Below are 23,352 nucleotides of genomic sequence, written 5' to 3' on the forward strand. Positions count from 1 at the left end.
ACAGCTGAAATCAGACAGCAAAACATTTCAGATATCACAGTTTATATGCATCCTACTTAAGACACTCCTCCTCCTTACAGTTTATGGCTCCACAGGAAAGAAGGTAACCAGATACTAACCCTGATTACTCCCTTAAGGAGAACTGACCTCACCTCCTGATCTCATCCCCTCCTTCACTAAATCCACATATATGCATCTGTCTTCCCTATATCAACACATCACTCTCCTCTCCTCCATCAAACACATTCCAAAGCCTTCTGTCTTTCTTCAGAGAACCATTAACTTGTAACACAACAGCCAGTCTCTTTCATTTCCTAACATTCATTTACTACCTCAATTATCAAAGTTTAGCCGATTCCAACAGTATCATTACAAGTCTTTTTTGGGATTCTACCTGCCGTTCAGGGGCCTTTTTTCAACCTTCTCTCAAATAAACGTTTAAAAATATGTAGTTATGATTAGTTTAGTTTATCATAAGGAGTACTGTAGTAATATTTAAGGTTGTGGTTAATGGTAGTGTAATCTGTGGTTAAGGTCAACTCTAAGAAAATCTTACGGTGGAGAAAAGCGGAATGCTTTTGATTGGTAGAATGAACAACAGTAGAGTACTGTATTTTATTAGTGGTGCTGGCAGCGATGCTGCAAGAAAGCAAACCTATTATTTCTGATGGAATTATTTATTTCGCAATGTCTCATTGCCCGATTGGTTAAAAAGTATACTTTGGCTATATCAACACCGCTACTCTCAGACACCAAAAACGTCACCAATTGGTTTAAGTTTAAGGCTCAGCCCCTTTTGACATACAACCACAAAACTTGGTATAGCGTTGATTCTCCTCACTTGTAACTGAAGTGATGTTATCTTTGTGCAACCCCCCTCTAGGATAATTCGGCTGAATTCTCCCTGTCCAGTGGCAGAGATGACATCAACAGTACACTGTGACTGAAGTGATGTTATCTCTGTGCTTCCCCCTCTCTTCTCCCTGGATAAGTACACTGTGACTGAATTGTTATCTCTGTGCTTCCCCCTGTAAGTCCAGTGGGCAGAGATGACATCAACAGTACACTGTGACTGAAGTGATGTTATCTCTGTGCTTCCCCCCTCTAGGATAAGTCGGCTGAATTCTCCCTGTCCAGTGGCAGAGATGACATCAACAGTACACTGTGACTGAAGTGATGTTATCTCTGTGCTTCCCCCCTCTAGGATAAGTCGGCTGAATTCTCCCTGTCCAGTGGCAGAGATGACATCAACAGTACACTGTGACTGAAGTGATGTTATCTCTGTGCTTCCCCCTCTAGGATAAGTCCTCTCCCTGTCCAGTGGCAGAGATGACATCAACAGTCACTGTGACTGAATTCTCTGTGCTTCCCCCTCTAGTAAGTCCAGTGTGGCAGAGATGACATCAACAGTACACTGTGACTGAAGTGATGTTATCTCTGTGCTTCCCCCCCTCTAGGATAAGTCTGAATTCTCCCTGGAGAGATACATCAACAGTACACTGTGACTGAAGTGATGTTATCTCTGTGCTTCCCCCTGGATAAGTCCTCCCTGTCCAGTGGCAGAGATGACATCAACAGTACACTGTGACTGAGGATATCTCTGTGCTTCCCCTCTAGGATAAGTCGGGTTGATGAGTGGCAGAGATTACAACAGAAGTGATGTTATCTCTGTGCTTCCCCCCTCTAGGATAAGTCGGCTGAATTCTCCCTGTCCAGTGGCAGAGATGACATCAACAGTACACTGTGACTGAAGTGATGTTATCTCTGTGCTTCCCCCCTCTAGGATAAGTCGGCTGAATTCTCCCTGTCCAGTGGCAGAGATTACATCAACAGTATACTGTAACTGAAGTGATGTTATCTCTGTGCTTCCCCCCTCTAGGATAAGTCAGCTGAATTCTCCCTGTCCAGTGTGGGGGTGAAGAACAGCATCTATGCCGTGCTAGTGATGGGAGTGTACGAGGTGCTTATCGAATACAACTTCACCAAGGCCAACTACAGGTAACCTGAAGAAGACTGGCTCATTGGATCTGTGGGAGAAGCTACTGTATCAGTGTTTTGAATAATGAACTTGTGTGCTCAGATGCTTAAATCAATGTTTAGAAATTAGGAATGTTTTTTCAGGATACTCCGTCCCCGTGAAGTAAAAGAGTAGGAAACGTGCTGAATAGGATTTTTATTTATTTCAATGTGTCAAGCAACAAAACTCTTGAGGATATGTAGGACTGGGATGGATAATATGCTACATTGTGAGACAGTGAGTGAATTTGTCTTTTACTATGACACTGTGTGTGTTGCAGTAAGAGTCTTTTCGAGGAACTCCTGGAACTGTTTAGTCGCTATAACAAGCTGTCTGAGATCCTGAAGGAGAAGTCTGGAAAGGGCAAGAGCAGCAAGAGCCCTCGAAGCCTGCTGTCTATGGGCTTTGTGTCAACACTGCTCACTGCACTCTTCAGGTGTGTGTGTATGGGGGAATGTATTTCCTGTCAAGGCTGCATAGACAAGTACCACATTTTAGTTCAAAGTCATACAGTACCTGTGTGTTTTGTGGCTTGTCTTGCACATGAAAGTGTGTGTGTTCTTCCAGAGACAGCGCTCAGAGCAGAGAGGAGGCTCTGTTGGTGCTGCGATCTAGTGGGGACTTCCTGCGTTACGCTGTGAGCGTGGCTCTGCAAAAGATTACACAGTTGGAGGAAACTGGACACACTGACGGCCCAGACGGACAGAACACAGACAAGACCTTCCACCACCTCTGTGACATCACTAGGTCAGATTTTATCTGAGAGATCAGCAGGTTATATTCTCTGTGACACCACCTAGTAAGATTCTCTATGACATCGCTTGGTTCGGTTCTCTATGACATCAACTGGTCATATTCTCTGTGACCTCAACTGGTTTATTCCGCCTCCTCCCCCAGTGTCTTGATGTGGCGGTACACCAACATCCCGTGTGCAGTGGAGGATGCTGGGAAGAAGGAGAAGCGTTGCAGTGTGTCCCTGCTGTGTCTGGAGGGCTTGCTGAGGATCTTCAGCACTGGGCAGCAGCGCTACCCAGCCAGGGTGGCCCAGCTCCTTTCTGCCATCGGTGGGACACACACAAACTGCTCTCATTCTCAATGTGTCACACCAAAGGGTCTTCTGTAAAGCTCAAATCCTGAAATGAGATAGTTTAAACTTTAAAGTATCTTTCAAATAATCTATTGATATCAATGCAAAACCACAGTGGATATCCCATTGAGATACAGAATATGTTTTATAAGGGAGAGCTGGCCAAGATGTCTCCAGTTTAAAAACGCATGATCATACATTCGGAACAGACACAATGAAGCAAGTTTGAGACCACAATACTAAAATCTCCAGACAGCTCTCATTCACAATGCTTTCAGAACAGGGAGTTTCCTTAAAGCCCAAGTCTTGACTCCACACACTTTGAACTACCAAACAGAACTGTTCATTCACACCCGTCAATTGAATGAATTAGATAAGTTCTTGTGAATGGCTTCCTCGTCAAAGTCGGTTCCTGTAGATATGATTTTGTGAATAACAGATGTCTTGTCCGTAACAGTTTGTAAAAACAGATAAAGTGGTGGTTTCCTTTCAGATCTCTCTGTGGAGGAAGGGAGTGATGACGGGCCAGGGAATGCCAGTGTCACAGAGAAGACTGCTTTCTACATTCGCCAGTTCCAGGTGTGACTGAAGTGTGAAAGTGTACAGAATGTGACCTTGGATAGATTCTAGATCATTCTGTTCAAATCAAATGTTATTTGTCACATGCGCCGAATACAACAGCTGTAGACTTTACAGTGAAATGCTTACTCACATGCCCTTAACCAGCAATGCATATTTAAGAAAAATACCTAAAAATAACAAATAATTAAAGAGCAGCAGTAAAATACAGAGTACAGAGTCAATGTGCGGGGGCACCGGTTTGTCACGGTAATTGAGGTAATATGTAGGTAGAGTTATTTCAGTGACTATGCATAGATAATAACAGAGTAGCAGCAGTGTAAAGTGTGTGTGTGGGGGGGGCAATGCAAATAGTCTGGGTAGCCTTTTGATTAGATGTTCAGGAGTCTTATGGCTTAGGGGTAGAAGCTGTTTAGAAGCCTCTTGGAACTAGACTTGGTGCTTCGATACTGCTTGCCGTGCGGTAGCAGAGAGAACAGTCTATGACTAGGGTGGCTGGTGTCTTTGACAATTTTTAGGGCCTTCCTCTGACACCGCCTGGTATAGAGGTCCTGGATGGCAGGAAGCTTGGCCCCAGCTATGTACTGGACCAAACAAACTACCCTCTAGTGCCTTGCGGTCGGAGACCGAGCTATTGCCACTCCAGGCAGTGATGTAACTCGTCAGGATGCTTTCCATGGTGCAGCTGTAAAACCTTTTAGGACCCATGCCAAATATTTTCAGTCTCCTGAGGGGGAATAGGTTTTGTCATGCCCTCTTCACAAATGTCTTGGTGTGCTTGGGCAATGTTAGTTTGTTGGTGATGTGGATGCCAAGGAACTTGAAGCTCTCAACCTGCTCCACTACAGCCTCGTCGATGAGAATGGGGGCGTGCTTGGTCCTCCTATTCCTGTAGTCCACAATCATCTCCTTTGTCTTGATCATGTCGAGGGAGAGGTTTTTGTCCTTGCACCACAGGTCTCAGAAGAATTCCTGACAGGTCTCTGAACTCCTCCCTATAGACTGTCTCGTCTTGTCGGTGATCAGGCCCACCACTGTTGTCATCAGCTAACTTAATGATGGTGTTGGAGTCGTGCTTGGCCACGCAGTCATGAGTGAACAGGGAGTACAGGAGGGGACTGAGCACACACCCCTGAGGGGCCCCCGTGTTGAGGTCAGCATGGCGGATGTGTTGTCACCTGCCCTTACCACCTGGGGGCAGCCTGTCAGGAATTCCAAGATCAGCGAAGTTCTGTTCAACAATGGGAAGGATGCGCACACACAGCCAACATCAGCTGGTGAGCGTAAGCAATGAGTGTGGGCAGAAAGGCTTCGCTCCAGATCTGATTATACACATCGAGCAGGTGACTGTCTTGCTTCCCCGCAGCTAACCAGTTACCACCAGCCACTACCCTTTGCCTGGTTAAGAAACACAAGCTGCTTTTTGAAATTTAAAAACAATAGCAGCATTGAGTTTAATAGTTAACAACAGTTGAGCTCTGTTTTTCTCTCCCTTGAGTTTAGAAAAGTAGGCTGTCTTTGCATTTGTAGTCTCACTCAACCCTCCCACTTTCCCCACTGCATTTCATAGCCAGGTTACGTAGCCAAGTCTCCCTCTTTTACCCAGAAAATGGCTTGAGAGATTAACACACAAAATAAATTACCCATAACAGAGGTGCTACGTTTTTTAAAATTTTATTGTGCATTGGTGGGCTGCATTTTATATTCATAAAGCATATCGCGGACCGTTCTAAAACTAGGCTACTTGTGGACCGGACTGTTGACCATTTGTTAGGCTACACCTTGTTCACTCATGTTACTCCATTAGCTAGCAATAGCTAACAACCTGGGGTGCGTTCAGCAGGATCCAACGTTTTGGAACGTTCCGATGGAAGTATGCTATGTAGAACAAACATGCCTCAGACATGATGAATAAGGAATAACGTTTGCTCTATTCATGGCATTTCTATCTCCAAAGTTCAAGAACGTGGCACAGAAAGAACTTGGACTTGGACTCTGACTTGAGCACAAGGGACTTGGGACTCGATTCGAACTTGGTTTAGTGACTCGACTACATCACTGGGCGAAACAGTCATTAGCTCCCATTCTACTTCTGGACATCAATGTGTCTGCAGCGTCTGTGAAACATTGATTACAATGGCAATAACATGACCGACTGACGGAGGTGCAACTCATACTACTTTGACAATACTTTGTGGCACCATCTGGTGATTTTGCTTCTGTCTCTCTGGCGTGTGTGTGTCTGTTTGTTTTGTATGTAATGTGCAATATCTATGTAGGCTGAATTAGACATTTACATGGCCAGATAACTATTATATGTTCCTATATAGTTTTGTAATATTTCTGCTGTTGGGAAGAGAATAGGATGTAATGCATACAAATATGTTGGTAGGACAAGGGTATGTACAGTACCAGTCAAAGGTTTGGACACACGTATTCATTCCAGGGTTTTTATTTATTTGTACTATTTTCTACTTTATAGGATAATATTCACTACTAAATATATTTTATATTTGAGATTCTACCAATTAGCCACCTTTTGCCTTGATAACAGCTTAGCAAACTCTTGGCATTCTGTCAACCAGCTTCAAGAGGTAGTCACCTGGAAGGCATTTAAATTAACAGGTGTGCCTTGTTAAAAGTTCATTTTTGGAGCCAATCAGTTGTGTTGGGACAAGTTAGGGGTGGTATACAGAAGATATTTGGTAAAAGACCAAGTCAATATTATGGCAAGAACAGCTCAAATAAGCAAAGAGAAACGACAGTCCATCATTACTTTAAGACAAGAAGGTTAGTCAAAGTTTCTTCAAGTGCAGTCACAAAAACCATCAAGTACAATGTTGAAACTGGCTCTCATGAAGATTGCCATGAGGACTGCCATTAGAGTTACCAGCCTCTGAAATTGCAGCCCAAATAAATGCTTCACAAGAGTTCAAGTAATCTCAACATCAACTATTCAGAGGACACTGTGTGATTCAGGCCTTCATGGTCAAACTGCTGCAAAGAAACCACTACTAAAGGACACCAATAAGAAGAAGAGACTTCCTTGGGCCAAGAAACACGAGCAATGGACATTAGACCGGTGGAAATCTGTCCTTTGTTCTGATGAGTCCAAATTTGAGATTTTTGGTTACAACCCCTGTGTTTTTGTGCAACACAGAATAGGTGAACGGATGATTTCCGCATGTGGTTCCCACAATGAAGCTTAGAGGAGGTAGTGTGATGGTGTGGGGGTGCTTTTCTGGTGACACTCATTTATTTAGAATTCAAGGCACACTTAACCAGCATGGCTACCACAGAATTCTGCAGCAATACGCCATCCAATCTGGTTTGCACTATCATTTGTTTTTCAACAGGACAATGAAACAACACCTCCAGGCTGTGTAACTGTCAATTTGACCAAGAAGGAGAGTGCTGGAGTGTTGCATCAGATGAGCTGGCCTCCACAATCAACCGACCTCAACCCAATTGAGATGGTTTGGGATGAGTTGGACCGCAGAGTATAGGAAAACCAGCCAAGTTGGAGCCACCAACAAGTGCTCAGCATATGCGGGAACTCCTTCAAGACTGTTGGAAAAGCATTCCAGGTGAAGCTGATTGAGAGAATGCCAAGATTGTGCAAAGCTGTCATCAAGGCAAAGAGTGGCTACTTTGAAGAATGTCAAATATAAAATATTTTTTGATTTCACACTTTTTGGTTACTACATGATTTCATGTTATTTCATAATTTTGATGTCTTCACTATTATTCTACAATGTAGAAAATAGTACAAATAAAGAAAAGACCTTGAATGAGTAGGTGTCCAAACTTTTGCCTGGTACTGTATGTTTGTGCAAATGGAAGTCAGTGATTTTAATGAGGCAATGCAAAATGTGATGTGACGAAAATGAAAAGGCATTTGCAAAAATTATTAAGACTAGGCTAAATCTAAAAGAAAAGTGCCAAAATTAACACTGTTGCCCTGTCCATCCACAGAGGGCACTGTTTACCCAGCTGAATGGAGGGGAGGAGGACTTCAACAGCAAGGAGGCTCAGCTCCTGGTAAACATCCTGAGTGTGCTCTCACGCCAGCTAGAACCCTCCTCCCAGCAGGTAGGCAACCTCCCAAGTGCACTTCATAGAGCCAGTGAGGACTCGGATGAGTGGGCTAGGCCTCCTGCTCACTTTCTCCCCTCTCTCTCTCCCAGTTTGTTCAAATGATCACATGGACAGTGAAAATCTGCAAGGAGACCAGCTTTGGTGAGTAAATGGCAACAGTCAAGGTAAAGTGTTGCAGTTTTGAACCCTAGGCCCAAGGCTGCATGATATGGGCAAATAATCAAATTGCTTTTATTTATTTTTTAACAACTATTGCGTTTGTGATTTTACTTGTGATTTAGATTTAAAACCCTTTGGTGAATTGTTGGAACCATAGAAATAAAATATGTATTCCGATTCTATGATTGGTGTTTTTTGGCATTACAACTAATGAAAAGGCCTGGTACAGTAGACGTTGTAGGAACGAAAGTGTTGGTCAGAGTTTCCTAGGGGACCCTTATTAAGTTTGAATGTTACTCTCGTGGCATGAGATATTGCACATATCAATAGTGCAATTTTGATTAAAATTCAATTAATTGATTTTAAAACACTGCAGATTGAACAGGTCTGAACTGACACAAGGGAGCCATTTGAATTCTGCCACAACATACGCAAGAGCTTTTGTTCCTAAGAATCAGTTTGGCATTAATGCTGCTAAGAGTTCTGCATTTAGTAGAACGGGAAGTGGTTATGTCTCTTTTTCCTTTCTTTTCCTCATTCACTTCCTTCCTCTTTATTTCTCTTACTCCCTCCCTCAATCTTTTGCTCGCTCACTCCCTCCATCTCTCTGGCTTTCTTTTCATCCCACCCTCCCTCCAGAGGACATCGTGTTCAGTAAAGGCCTGCTCTCCCTGCTCTTCAGTCTGCACGTGCTCTACAAGAGTCCCGTCAGTCTGTTGTGGGAGCTTTGTCAAGACATACACAGTCAGCTGGGAGACATCGACCAGGTACCGACTGCTACAGGCCGCACTGTATCACCAGGCAATCTCACTGACAACAGCCTTCAGACGGTCACAGTATTTGACCCGTAACAAGAAATCATTATGATCAGAGAGAAAATGTCAGCGCTCTTTTAGCCTTACTGCAGGGTCGGGGTCAATTTCAATTCCGTTAATTCAGGAATTAAACTGAAATTCAATTTCTTCCTGAATTGAAGTGGAATTGACCCCAATCCTGTTTTACTGTAGCCATACTGTTGTGGTTTAATTATACAATAACAGGATTTGGAAGTGGAGAAGCAGTCTCACTTTGCCATCGTCAACATGAAGACCGCCTCGCCGACAACAGTGAGTGGCGCTTACCTACCTGCATTTTAAATGCAAAGTGTTATTGTGTCTTACCCTTCCTACCTAATTGACCCTTACCCCTAGGCACGTGTAGATCTAAAAGTAAATTCTTGGTGTTAACTTCACAGTTATGTCCATTGTCCATTTAGCTTTTGGAATGCTTGGCAGGATTTTAGACAGATTATACCTATCCCATCCTTCAAGATCTACAAGACATACCTTAGCACGTTTCTCACACTGGCTTTAGCCAAGGAGGGAACAGGGCCCTCGGGGGGTCTGTATTGCGTGACAAATTCCCATAATTTGTACATCTGTTTGGACCAAACACCTAGCGCGACAGCTAAAATGGATTTGAAAAAGTTTGATTTCAGTTAATAAGGGAAAGTATTTAACAAAATAACTATATGATGGCCTTCACTAATCTGTAACTATTTATATACAGTGCATTCAGAAAGTACTCCTTGACTTTTTCCACATTTTGTTACGTTACAGCCTTATTCTAAAATTGATTAAATCGTTTTTTCCTCATCAAATATACCCAAAATACCCCATAACGACAACGTAAAAAAAAGTTTTTAGAAATTTGTGCAAATGTATTCAACATAAACGGCAATATCACATTTCCGTAAGTATTCAGACCCTTTACTCAGTACTTTGTTGAAGCAACTTTGGGTTCTTGGTCACCCCCCAGACCAAGGCCCTTCTCCCCCAATTTCTCAGTTTGGCTGGGCAGCCAGCGCTAGGTAGAGTCTTGATGGTTTCAAACTTCTTCCATTTAAGAATGATGGAGGTCACTGTTTTCTTGGGGACCTTCAATGCTGCAGACATTTTTTGATACCCTTCCCCAGATCTGTGTCTCAGCACAAACCTGTCTCAGACCTCTACGGACAATTCCTTTGACCTCATGTTTGTTTTTTGCTCTGACAACTGTGGGACCTTTTATAGACAAGTGTGTTTCTTTCCAAATCATGTCCAATCAGTTGAATTTAACAAAGGTGAACTCCAATCAAGTTGTAGAAACATCTCTCAAGGATGATCAATGGGAACAGGATGCACCCGAGCTCAATTTCAAGTCTCATAGCAAAAGGTCTGAATACTTATGTAAATAAGGTATCTGTTTTTTTAATACATTTTCAGAAATCTAAAAAAAAAAAAAAAAAGTTTTTGCTTTGTCATTATGGGGTATTGTGTGTAGATTGATGAAGAAAATTGTATTTTAGCCATTTTAGATTTAGACTGTAACGTAACAACGTGGAAAAGGTGAAGGGGTCTGAATACTTTCACAATGCACTGTATAATAGACATTTCGGTACATTTGTGGACAAAATTCTTACTTAACCGTTGTCCTATTTCTCTTCTTTCAGCTCCTGGTGCTGTCTCAGGTGGGGAAAGTATTGGATGAGGTGGACTGGCTGATCACCAAGAAGAAAGGCCAGTTGGTCCCTGACAGGCTCAGCTCTGGTACGGTACACACACAGCATGACTAGTCCTCAACTGGGAAGGATGAGTAGCAGGGGAGAGGATATGTGTAACCTGTGTGTGAATGTGGTAGTTGCCCTAGTTTGTCTTTCTGTCCGTCCCCGTCCTGTCTGCACACAAACACATGCACCATCTTTGTCCTTCATCTTCATGTGTGTGTTTCCAGGTGATGCCACCCAGGCTGCGGGCCAGCAGGACCCAGTGGAGAAGGCGTTGACGCTGCAGCTGGGGACTCTCCTGACGGCCCTGAACGAGCTGGTCCAGACCGCCCTGCCATCTGGAGTCTGCACCAACACACTGCTGGGAGAGCTGAGCCGTACATACACCATCCTCACCACTCTGGTCAAATATGTAAGTGTGACTTAACTATACCCACATCCACCATGCTCACCACCCTGGTCAATTATGTAAGTCTGACTTAACTGTTAAGTTCATGTTTTAAGTATCCCTATATTTCTGTTATTACGGGACTATCACTCTGTTATTAGTGCGCCTGCGCAGTCTCGTTGTCGATGAACCTGGCCTGAGTGCAATGGCAACTATGTAGTTTGCTAATACGGTTTAGTAAACGTTGTTAAACTGGAACCTTGTCGTTGTGTCATTTCGAGTTAACATTAACTCTACCCACATACACCATCCTCACCACCTTGGTCAAATATGTAAGTCTGACTTCACTATACCTACCTACTATATTTCCTCTAAAATGAATTACCCACTTATCTTTTCCTTTGCAGTATATCCAACTGTGCTCAGGCCAACAGGGCCTGCTCCCAGCACGTGTGGAGAAGCTGGTGAGTCTGCAGCATTGTCCCAATGTACATTACTGTTTTACCTGTCATGAGCCCCAGGTGTGCGTGTGTCCACTAAAATCTCTAATACCCCTGTATTTCCAGGTCAAACTGTCCGGCTCTCACCTGACTCCACAGTGCTACTCCTTCATCACCTACGTGCAGGTAGAGCCTCGTGTTGACGTAATCTAGCCTCCCCATCAGCCATTGTCTGCCAGCAGGTGGCATCATTTGTTTCTGTCCTCGACATTTGACAGTATGGGCCAGATTTACTAAGTGTCTGCACCTGGTTTTTTTCAGCAAGGGATATACTTTCACCCGGTGCAAATGCTAATTAAACATTTCTTGTTGACACTGTCCTCTAGCTAGGAGGCCTTTGTTGTTATGACCTTTGAGATGTGTGTTTTCCTGCAGAGTGGTGAGCTGGCCGGTGGCGGTGCAGATGATAAAAAGAAGAAGAAAAAGGAGGGGGAGGCCACTGCTACAGCATCAGTAAGAGTTTCTGTTAGACCTTTTATTTACAACCACTTCAACTGATCTTCGGAGCCTTGGTCTAACTAAAACCATGTGTGCTATTCTCCCATTCTCAAGGCCAAACTCCTACGTGAGACCAAGGCCATTCCCAACCTGATCTACAGTATAGAACAGTATGAGAAATACCTCATCACCCTCTCCAAGAAATCAAAGGTATGTAAGGGAGTGGTTTGGGATGGGAGATTGTCTCACATTGAATTGATGAGTGTAGCTGCTTGTAACCAGACAAATCAAGATCTGGAATGGAGGACACAATTAGAAGATATAGAGCCGTATGGGCGCTTCTCAGTAACAGACCAATCTCCAGAACTAACCAAAGCACTGCATTATTGTAACTACAGTGAGAAACAGGTGTCTGGGTGTTATTGTTGTGTAGGTGAACCTGATGCAGTACATGAAACTGAGCACGTCCAGAGATTTCCGCATCAACGCAGCCACTCTGGAGGCAGCGCTGCAGGAGCACGACAACAGTCAGCAAGTGAGCATCAACCATACCACTGACACATACTGTATAGATGACGGCGATCTAAAACTTTTGATTTAGTCTCCTATTCACTCAGCCCCAACATGACTTGTCACACCAAATTCACTAATGCTTAATTAGTCCTGTCCATACTCCCGCATTCCTCGCATCTACTGCTATCGCCCACATTCAAAAGTTAGAACTCCATGGATCGTTTTTGTGTCTTTCCCAGACCCAATGGTCTGAGCTGAAGTAATTCATTTCGTCAGTGTCTGACAACACATATCCAAGTGCGTTTTGAGGAGGATACATGTGTAAGTGCTGGTTTGTCTCTCCTCTCCCTTTAGACCATAGCCTCCCAGGAGCCAGAGCAGAGCCAGGAGCCCAAGAAGAAGAGGAAGAAGCAGTAATGGAAATCAATAATACCCTGGCCCTTCTAAACCTCTCAGTACACTCCTCTCTTAACCAGTCTGGAGTTGCCCCCATTCATCCGGATGCGTTCTGATGATCTGCTGAGTTTGGTCGTGCTCATTAGGCCACACCGTAGCAAAATGTTTTGCATCAGAAAACAAAAATGTGTGTTTCTTATTGGACAAGTTCAGATAGCCCCGCTTCGGACCGTTTTCTTCTATTTAGTGCCTTATTATCATGAACCTGCATAGAACCAGTAGTTCCTATTGACGTCATTGGTTTGAGGACTCAGTGCCTGGGTTGGGGCAGCTCTGGAGGACCTGTGTATCTATCCCATGAAGCCTCTGGCTACACTAGCTACATCATAGAGGACTGCTCGGTTCACCCTGTTATTTCCCTTTTCCCAGAGAGCCTTTGGTGATGTCTGATTTGGTGAAGAGTCAATGTGTTGTTATTCTAGGTATACATACTGTACAGAGAAAGATCAAAAACGTGTTTTGCATTATGATCATTTGTTAAAAGCTTTTACTAAGAAGATTGAGAGCATGTAAGAGCATTTCTGCTGTAATTATTAATTTACAGTAAAAATGCCATTATGTAAACATGTTTGTTACTTTACAATCTGAAGAATTATACATTAAATGTAATTGTGTGAAATTGATTTTTTGTAGCCCATTTGTGTGTTCACTGCCAGTCAACACTACTTCCTTCTGGTGTCAGTGTTTTTTTTCTAGTGTTTTGAACAGCCAAAGCTGATGTATACTGTTTGAGGTAACATGGTTTGTAAAAGCAACAAACGTCTTTATATACTGAATTAAAAGAAACATAACGTGTAGGTCCCATGTTTCATGAACTTAAATTTTTTTTCCATGTGCACAAAAAGCTTATTTCTCTCAGATTTTGTGCATAAATTTGTTTACATCCCTGTTGGTGAGCATTTCTCCTTTGCCAAGATAATCCATCCTCCTTACAGGTGTGGCATATGAAGAATTGATTAAACAGCATGATCATTACAAAGGTGCACCATATGCTGGGGACAATAACAGGCCACTCTAAAATGTGCAATTTTGTCACAACAATGCCACAGATTTGACCTTTATTTAACTCGGCAAGTCAGTTGAGAACAAATTCTTATTTTCAATGACGGCCTAGGAACTGTTCAGGGGCAGAAAGACAGATTTGTAGCTTGTCAGCTCGGGGGTTTGAATTTGCAACCTTCTGGTTACTAGTCCAACGCTCTAACCCTGCCGCCCTGATGTCTCAAGTTTACAGGGAGCGTGCAATTGCCATGCTGCCTGCAGGAATGTCCACCAGAGAGCTGTTGCCAGAGAATTTAATGTTCATTTCTTTATCACAATCTGCCTCCTATGTAATTTTAAAGAATTCGCCGATCACATGTAACCACGCCAATCGAGGTCCTCCACATCCAGCTTCTTCACCTTAGGGATCGTCTGAGACCATCCACCCGGACAGCTGATGAAACTGAGTATTTCTGTAATAAAGCACTTTTGTGTGGAAAAGCTCATTCTGATTGGCTGACTCCCCAGTGGGTGGGCCTATGCCCTCCCAGGCCCACCCATGGCTGTGCCCCTGCCCAGTCATGTGAAGTTCATAGATTAGGGCCTAATTCATTTATTCCAATTGACCAATGTCCTTATATGAACTGTAACTCAGTAAAATAGTTGAAATTGTTCCATGTTGTGTTTATATTTTTTGTTAAATATAGATCTGATTGCCATCACATGCACACTACAATATTACAACGCAAAGACTTTAAAGAATGAAGTACAATGATGATATACAAGACACCCTCTGGTAGGCAATATCTGCACTCCAGCCCTGTGGGGTTGGAGGGAGTCACACAGTCCATGGTCACCTCCTTGCTCAAACACTGGCCAATGTCCACGGCACTGAAGAAAGCCAATGACTGGGGCATGTCCTGCATACTCAGCGCATGGGCAAACATACACTTTCAAAGCACAACGATAAAAGATGGACGAACACATAAGCAGCTTATTGAACAGACGTTTGAGACATGTAAAACGAGTAATTCACTGGCTATGAATGACAATACTTTCAATTTTAACTTACAATTAGCTACATCCCAACCATTTAAATGACCACATGGTCATTTATGTATTATTTAGCCCGAAAAGACCATTGATGTTAGATCTTTTGCTAGGGTGACCTGGCAAGAAGTCAGCAGGTTGGTGATCTGCAGAGCCAGTGCTGCCCAGTAGCGGTCTTCACTGCGGACCAGGTAGCGCACCTCGTTGTGGATACTAATACAGGAAGCATCCGTCGTTGTCATGCTCCTCCATCAGTCCGCGTACGGCCACCAGCATAAGAGTGGGAGTAGTCCACCGCCAAACTCTGTACCATCCTGTTCACCCTGTTCTCCAGGTTGTTGAACGTACCTCCAGACCACAAACACTGGCCTGCCACCTCCCACTTCCTCTTCCGAGAACTGCACACCCAGATAATGAGAGGGTGAGATAGAATGTGAAAGTGTGTGTTCCTAGCCAGATCTACAGGGGTATCTAGGGGGGAAGGGCTAGTGGGTTGATTTGGAATTCAGGGTCAGTGTTTGTGAAGAACTTCAGTTCATACAAAGCTGACATTACTGCCCGGTTCAAAAATACACTACATCACCAAAAGTATGTGGACAACCCTTCAAATTAATGGATTCGGCTATTTCTGTCACACCCGTTGCTGACAGGTGGATAAAATTGAGCACACAGCCATGCAATCTCCAAAGACAAACATTGGCAGTAGAATGGCCTCAGCTGCCTTGTCCCGGACCTGCTGTTTTTGATTCTCTCTCTGTATCGCACCTACTGTCTCTAACTCTGAATGGTCGGCTATGAAAAGCCAACTGACATTTAGTCCAGAGGTGCTGACCTGTTGCACCCTCTACAACCACTGTGATTATTATTATTTGACCCTGCTGGTCATCTATGAACGTTTGAACATCTTGGCCATGTACCGTTAGTCTCCACCCGGCACATCCAGAAGAGGCCTGGCCACCCCTCAGAGCCTGGTTCCTCTCTAGGTTTCTTCCCATGTTCCTGCCTTTCCAGGGAGTTTTTCCTGGCCACCGTGCTTCTACATCTGCATTACTTGCTGTTTGGGATTTTAGGCTGGGTTTCTGTATAGCACTTTGTGACATCGGCGGATGTAAAAAGGGTTTTATAAATACATTTGATTGATTATCTTTCAACGTGACACCGTCATAGTATGCCACCTTTCCAACAAGTCAGTTTGTAAAATTTCTGCCCTGCTAGAGCTTCCCCGGTTAACTGCCCCTTAGTTCCAGTGAAGGGAAATCTTAACGATACAGCATACAATGACATTCTAGGCGATTCTGTGCTTCCAACTTTGTGGCAACAAAAGTTGTTTCAGCATGATAATGCCCCCGTGCACAAAGCAAGGTCCATACAGAAATCGTTTGTCGAGATCAGTGTGGAAGAACTTGACTGGCCTGCATAGAGCCATGACCTCAACCCCGTCAAACACCTTTGGGATAAATTAGACCACTGACTGCGAGCCAGGCCTAAACAGCTAACATCAGTGTCCGACCTCACTAATGCTCTTGCGGCTAAATGGAAACCAGTCCCCGCAGCAATGTTCCAACATCTAATAAAAAGTCTTCCCAGAAGAGTGGAGGCTGTTATAGCAGCAAAGGGGGGACCAACTCCATATTAATGCCCATGATTTTGGAATGAGATGTTCAACGAGCAGGTGTCAACATACACTACATGACCAAAAGTATCTCTAACCACTATACCTTTGTTTTTTTGCAGGAACCTGATAATGATGATCATCGATCACTCATGAATTTCACTTTTTCTTCCTGTATTTGTCTGTATGTCCTTTGATTATGTGTTTTTGTGTATGCACAAAGTCGCAAACCACATTTCCCCATGGGGATAATAAAGTAATTATCTTATCAGGGGTTCCCAAATTTCTTCACTCAGGGCCCCCTTCCAGTATTAGGGCACCCCCATGCACAAACCACATGTATTTCTATGGCACAAGCACTGTTCATGCCAGAAACTGTTCTTATCCCTCTTCCTGGTGGAGAGAACATTTAGCAGGTTTAAAGCTTATTTCCTGCAATTCTACACATTTTGTCATGCGGTGCAGAGAACATTTTACAGTTTTAAAGCTCATTGTCTTGCAATTACAGTATATACATTTTGCCATCTCTAATGTGTATTCATTTTATATTTGTGTGACAAACATTATAACAAAATCTATGGGTTTAAAAAACCTAGCTAAAAAACAGCTGACATGGTTTAGATGATCTAGACATTTCTGACAAGTTATAAATAGTTATCTAAGGCCTGCAATGACTGTCATGACAAGAGCAAAACTGATGATGCACTACCCCATTTCGAAATTGTACCTTGTGCATTCTAATATTACAACTTTCAAGAGCAAGTTGAAAGCCAAACTGAGCATCCCAAACATGCTCAATGAGTGACATGTCTGGTGAGTATGTAGGCCATGGATGAACTGGTACATTTTCAGCTTCCAGAAATTGTGTAAAGATCCTTGCCACACGGGGCTATGCATTATCATGCTGAAATATGAGGGGATAGGAGCGGATGAATGGCACGACAATGGGCCTCAGGATCTCGTCACGGTGTCTCTGCACAAAATGCTATCGATAAAATGCAATTGTGTTCATTGTCCGTAGCTTATGACTGCCCATACCATAACCCCACCATGGGGCACTCTGTTCACAACGTTGACATCAGCAAACCGCTTATCCGCACAATGCCATCTGGCTGGTACAGTTGAAACCGGGATTCATCTGTGAATAGCACACTTCTCCAGCGTGCCAGTGGACATCGAAGGTGAGCATTTGCTCACTGAAGTCAGTTACGACACCAAACTGCAGTCAGATCAAGACCCTGGTGAGGACGAAGAGCACGCAGAGGAGCTTCCCAGAGACGGCTTGAGAGTTTTTGCAGAAATTCTTGGCATGCTTATGTAACCAGTGTGAAATGGCTAACTAGTTAGCAGGGTGCGCACTAATAGCGTTTCAATCTGTGACGTCACTCGCTCTGAGACCTTGAAGGAGTTGTACCCCTTGCTCTGCAAGAGCCGCAGCTTTTGTTTCAAGGGTGACTTGTCTATGTGTGCAGAAAGTCCCTGGTTCGAGCCCAGGTAGTGGAAGAGAGAGGGACGGAAGTTATACTGTTGCCAAATTCTATAAAATTACGTTTGAGGCCGCTTATGGTACAGAACATTACATTTTGCAACAGCGCTGGTGGACATTCCTGCAGTCAGCATGCCAACTGTACACTCCCTCAAAATTAGACATCTGTGGCATTGTGTTGTGTGACAACACTTTTTAGAGTAGCCTATTGTCCCCAGCACAAAGTCCACCTGTGTAATGATCATGCAGTTTCATCAGCATCTTGATATGCCACACCCATCAGGTGGATGGATTATCTTGGCAAAGGAGAAATGCTCACTAACAGGGACGTAAACAAAATAGTGCACAAAATTGAGTGAAATAAGTTTTGCATTTGGAACATTTCTGGGATCTTTTATTTCAGCTCATGAAACCAACACTTAACATCTTGTGTTTACATTTGTTCAGTGTAGATGCATTTAAAGTGCTTAGATCAAAGTGTACACATCCAAAAGAGCAAGCAGAGATTACTTTATGATTTACAAAGTATAGCTCTAAACTGCCATAATCTTAACTGTCCTGTACCCCTCTGATACTACACACTGGTAGTGGATGAGGTGAGTCACCCCCACCCCCATCCTTACAATCTGAAGCACTGATCACTAGGTCTACGTCTGAAATGGTAAATTCTATTTCCAAGCGTGACATTTCGGACACAGAGGGTCATCACTAACTAAATCCAATCCACCACTGTCCTTCCTGTACCTGCCTAGGTCGTTGATGAGGGCATACATCTACCGGGTTGCTGGTGGCGTCCGGCTGGCTGAGGTTGAATTGCAGGCGCTTGGCAAAGGGCTGCCCGGCTCCGTAGATGCGCCTGGAGTTGAAGCCCTTGGCATGCTCGCGGCTGACGCCCTCCGTGTTGGTGGTGCGACTGTAGAGGTCAGTGCCCTGGCTCTTCTTGTCCTGCAGGGTCATCCAGTCGAACACTGCAGCATGGACATACAGTAACATGAACTGGCTACATGTATTATTGTCAATGGATTTCTCAAATATCCAGATATGCCACCTTTTGTAACATGTATTTTGTCTAAAAAATATATCTGTGACACAAAATGCAAACAGACACAAATATTCTGACTGGGAATGTTTTGTAACATGAGTTCCCCATTATTAGATTGCCGACTTTCTTGGGCGCTTGCATAAACATTGTTTGGAAGTTGTCAGAAACTCACATTTCTGATGATTCTCATAACAAAATGAATCAGGCATCAAATCAAATTTGTCACATACACATGGTTAGCAGATGTTAATGCGAGTGTAGCGAAATGCTTGTGCTTCTAGTTCCGACAATGCAGTAATAACCAACGAGTAATATAACTAAAAATTCCAAAACTACTACCTTATACACACAAGTGTAAAGGGATAAAGCATATGTACATAAGGATATATGAATGAGTGATGGTACAGAGCAGCATAGGCAAGATACAGTAGATGGTATAGAGTACAGTATATACATATGAGATGAGTAATGTAGGGTATGTAAACAAAGTGGCATGGTTTAAAGTGGCTAGTGATACATGTATTACATAAAGATGCAGTAGATGATATAGAGCACAGTATATACGTATACATATGAGATGAATAATGTAGGGTATGTAAACATTATATTAAGTAGCATTGTTTAAAGTGGCTAGTGGTATATTTTACATAAATTCCCATCAATTCCCATTATTAAAGTGGCTGGAGTTGAGTCAGTGTGTTGGCAGCAGCCACTCAATGTTAGTGGTGGCTGTTTAACAGTCTGATGGCCTTGAGATAGAAGCTGTTTTTCAATCTCTCGGTCCCTGCTTTGATGCACCTGTACTGACCTCGCCTTCTGGATGATAGCGGGGTGAACAGGCAGTGGCTCGGGTGGTTGTTGTCCTTGATGATCTTTATGGCCATCCTGTGACATCGGGTGGTGTAGGTGTCCTGGAGGGCAGATAGTTTGCCCCCGGTGATGCGTTGTGCAGACCTCACTATCCTCTGGAGAGTCTTACGGTTGTGGGCGGAGCTGTTGCTGTACCAGGTGGTGATACAGCCCGACAGGATGCTCTCGATTGTGCATCTGTAGAAGTTTGTGAGTGCTTTTGGTGACAAGCCAAATTTCTTCAGCCTCCTGAGGTTGAAGACGCGCTGCTGCGCCTTCTTCACGATGCTGTCTATGTGGGTGGACCAATTCAGTTTCTCTGTGATGTGTACGCCGAGGAACTTAAAACTTACTACCCTCTCCACTACTGTCCCATCGATGTGGATAGGGGGGTGTTCCCTCTGCTGTTTCCTGAAGTCCACAATCCTCTCCTTAATTTTGTTGACATTCAGTGTGAGGTTATTTTTCTGACACCACACTCCGAGAGCCCTCGTCTCATCGTTGTTGGTAATCAAGCCTACCACTGTTGTGTCGTCTGCAAACTTGATGATTGAGTTGGAGGCGTGCGTGGCCATGCAGTCGTGGGTGAACCGGGAGTACAGGAGAGGGCTCAGAACGCACCCTTGTGGGGCCCCAGTGTTGAGGATCAGCGAGGTGGAGATGTTGTTACCTACCCTCACCACCTGGGGGCGGCCCGTCAGGAAGTCCAGTACCCAGTTGCACAGGGCGGGGTCGAGACCCAGGGTCTCGAGCTTGATGACGATTTTGGAGGGTACTATGGTGTTAAATGCTGAGCTGTAGTCGATGAACAGCATTCTCACATAGGTATTCCTCTTGTCCAGATGGGTTAGGGCAGTGTGCAGTGTGGTTGAGATTACATCGTCTGTGGACCTATTTGGGCGGTAAGCAAATTGGAGTGGGTCTAGGGTGTCAGGTAGGGTGGAGGTGATATGGTCCTTGACTAGTCTCTCAAAGCACTTCATGATGACGAAAGTGAGTTCTATGGGGTGGTAGTCGTTTAGCTCAGTTACATCAAGCTGAGTATCAGTGCAAGGAGTGAGGTCTCACCGTGTATGCCAGCGAAGTGGGCCTCTCCCAGCCCGGTTAGCGATCCACAGCGCCTGGCAGTCCACATCCATCCCCACCAGGTGGTACCCAGGGGGCTCATGGCCTTCAGCTCACTGCCCACTCAATTCCGCTGCACAGACAGCACGCAAATTATTCCCTTACCCGAGTGTTGCTGGCAGTCAGCCATGTTGGTTCTTCAGGTGACGGTTCCTGCGGTGAAGACCTGGGGCAGATGGCGCCATACTGCCCCTCCTCATGCCTGCTGAAAGTGCAATGGAGCTCCCCTTGCCTCAGCCACACCATCTTACTTTAACTCTGTAGGAGCAGTCATTTCAGATGTTTTATTGTGTATGATCATTAGCAATGTAAATTCAAACCATTGTTCTCTATTAAATCAATGTAATTCCTATTTATGAAGTCATTCTTACATGCAACTGTCCACATATGGTGGAGCCTTGGTGTTTCTGAGTGTTCCTCCAGAAGGAGATCTTATTGATCTCCAATGCCCGGGTGGCGTTGGTGCCCCCCTGTCCCGCCCTCAGGGTCCCGTCCTCCATCTTGGACAGAAAGTCATTGGAGAAGGGGCTGCCGACGTTGTTGTTTCCATCCTGTAGCCAAAACAGTCTCTTAAGCATTTATGAGTGCAACAGCACCTCTTCAACCTCAGGAGGCTGAAGAAATTCAGCTTGGCCCCTAAGACCCTCAAACTTGTACAGATACACAATTGAAAGCATCACCGCCTGGTACGGCAACTGCACCGCCAGCAATCGCAGGGCTCTCCAGAGGGTGGTGCGGTCTGCCCTACGCGTCACAGTGCCTGCCCTCCAGGACACCTACAGCACCTGATGTCCCAGGAAGGCCAAAAAGATTATCAAGGAAATCAACCACCCGCTATCATCCAGAAGGCGAGGTCAGTACAGGTGCACCAAAGGTGGTACAGAGAGGCTGAAAAACGTCTATCACAAGGTCATCAGACTGTTAAATAGCCATCACTAGCCGGCTACCACCCGGTTACTCAACCCTAAAGATCCTTGCGGTAACAATTAGTGTAGCGGCGGACCATAGAGATAGAGCAGTGTTTCCCAAAAGTACACAATTTCATTGTAGCCCTGGACAAACTCATTGATGGCTTGATGATTAGTTAAGGTGTGCTTGTCCAGGGTTACAATATAAATGTGTACTGTTGGGGGTACTCAAGGACCAGGGTTGGGAAACACTGAGATAGAGGGTGCACTTGCCACAAGAATCGAGCAATGTAAAAGAGAGGTGTGCCCTCGTTCCATCTATATGGAGAGGACACTTCACCTCATTTCTCTTGGTCCTTGTCACGCTGCCGCCATTCTCCTCTGACACTCTCAAGGTGACTCAACTCCACCTACAGGTCAGCACAGGAAAGACAACCACCTGTTGAACTATTTGACAGAAGAGCATATTTGATATTTGCCCAGATTTCCTAATTGATATGGGCTGCTCATTTTCTGTCTGTACTTCTTTATTGCACAGTTATCATTGTGTTTATCACAGTTATCATTGTGTATTACACAGTTATCATGTATTAAAAAGGGTCATCCAGGAGGTGTCATGAAGACAGACCAATCCTGTGTGCACGCTTGTGTGACAGGGTTATACCGTCTGCCACAGCGAGCTGTCGGTCAGCATGAGGTCATCAGAGAGGCAGTTATCCAAACACCTAGGCTGCGCCTTACCTTTCTGCTCACAGTAGAGTCGTGGCCAAAAGTTGAGAATGACACAAGTTAATTTTCACAGTCTGCTGCCTGTTTGTATGATGGCAATTTGCATATACGCCAGAATGTTATGAAGAGTAATCAGATGAATTGCAAAGTCACTCTTTGCCATGCAAACGAACTGAATCTCCCAAAAACATTTCCACTGCATTTCAGCCCTGCCACAAAAGGACCAGCTGACATCATGTCAGTGATTCTCTCGTTAACACAGGGGGGAGTGTTGACGAGGACAAGTCTGGAGATCACTCTGTTCAAATAACAAGTCTTCCAGTCTGTTCGAATAACAGACTGGAAGCTTCAAAAGGAGGGTGGTGCTCGGAATCATTGTTCTTCCTCGGTCAACCATGGTTACCTGCAAGGAAACACGTGCCGTCATCATTGCTTTGCACAAAAAGGGCTTCACAGGCAAGGATATTGCTGCCAATAAGATTGCACCTAAATCAACCATTTATTGGATCATCAAGAACTTCAAGGAGAGTGGTTCAATTGTTGTGAAGAAGGCTTCAGGGCGCCCAAGAAATTCCAGCAAGCGCCAGGACCGTCTCCTAAAATTGATTCAACTACGGGATCGGGGCACCACCAGTACAGAGCTTGCTCAGGAATGACAGCAGGCAGGTGTGAGTGCATCTGCACGTACAGTGAGGCAAAGACTTTTGGATGATGGCCTGTTGTCAAGAAGGGCAGCAAAGAAGCCACTTCTCTCCAAGCAAAACACCAGTGACAGACTGATATTCTGCAAAAGGTACAGGGATTGGACTGC

General features: G+C 44.3%; 1 protein-coding gene and 1 pseudogene across 5 annotated transcripts in view; one reads left to right on the forward strand and one right to left on the reverse strand.

The window, feature by feature from the left end:
* The window catches only part of fanci (FA complementation group I), a 28,145-nt gene extending 14,589 nt beyond the window's left edge, over positions 1 to 13,556 (forward strand). For all 5 annotated transcript variants that reach the window (XM_064929666.1, XM_064929665.1, XM_064929667.1 and 2 more), the window contains exons 22-38: positions 1,880 to 1,998; positions 2,298 to 2,453; positions 2,585 to 2,764; positions 2,915 to 3,081; positions 3,598 to 3,683; positions 7,659 to 7,775; positions 7,871 to 7,922; positions 8,580 to 8,707; positions 8,981 to 9,046; positions 10,411 to 10,507; positions 10,692 to 10,876; positions 11,260 to 11,316; positions 11,419 to 11,478; positions 11,728 to 11,805; positions 11,905 to 12,000; positions 12,224 to 12,325; positions 12,658 to 13,556. In XM_064929666.1, the coding sequence (XP_064785738.1) occupies positions 1,880 to 1,998; positions 2,298 to 2,453; positions 2,585 to 2,764; positions 2,915 to 3,081; positions 3,598 to 3,683; positions 7,659 to 7,775; positions 7,871 to 7,922; positions 8,580 to 8,707; positions 8,981 to 9,046; positions 10,411 to 10,507; positions 10,692 to 10,876; positions 11,260 to 11,316; positions 11,419 to 11,478; positions 11,728 to 11,805; positions 11,905 to 12,000; positions 12,224 to 12,325; positions 12,658 to 12,720 (1,809 nt within the window). In that variant the 3' untranslated portion in view covers positions 12,721 to 13,556. The remainder of the gene's footprint in view (positions 1 to 1,879; positions 1,999 to 2,297; positions 2,454 to 2,584; positions 2,765 to 2,914; positions 3,082 to 3,597; positions 3,684 to 7,658; positions 7,776 to 7,870; positions 7,923 to 8,579; positions 8,708 to 8,980; positions 9,047 to 10,410; positions 10,508 to 10,691; positions 10,877 to 11,259; positions 11,317 to 11,418; positions 11,479 to 11,727; positions 11,806 to 11,904; positions 12,001 to 12,223; positions 12,326 to 12,657) is intronic.
* Positions 13,557 to 14,112: 556 nt separating this feature from the next.
* LOC135508799 (DNA polymerase subunit gamma-1-like) overlaps positions 14,113 to 23,352 on the reverse strand; it is a 28,334-nt pseudogene continuing 19,094 nt past the window's right edge.

The sequence above is a fragment of the Oncorhynchus masou genome, chromosome 22 (assembly GCF_036934945.1).
Source record: "Oncorhynchus masou masou isolate Uvic2021 chromosome 22, UVic_Omas_1.1, whole genome shotgun sequence".
In the NCBI taxonomy this organism is placed as follows: domain Eukaryota; kingdom Metazoa; phylum Chordata; class Actinopteri; order Salmoniformes; family Salmonidae; genus Oncorhynchus; species Oncorhynchus masou.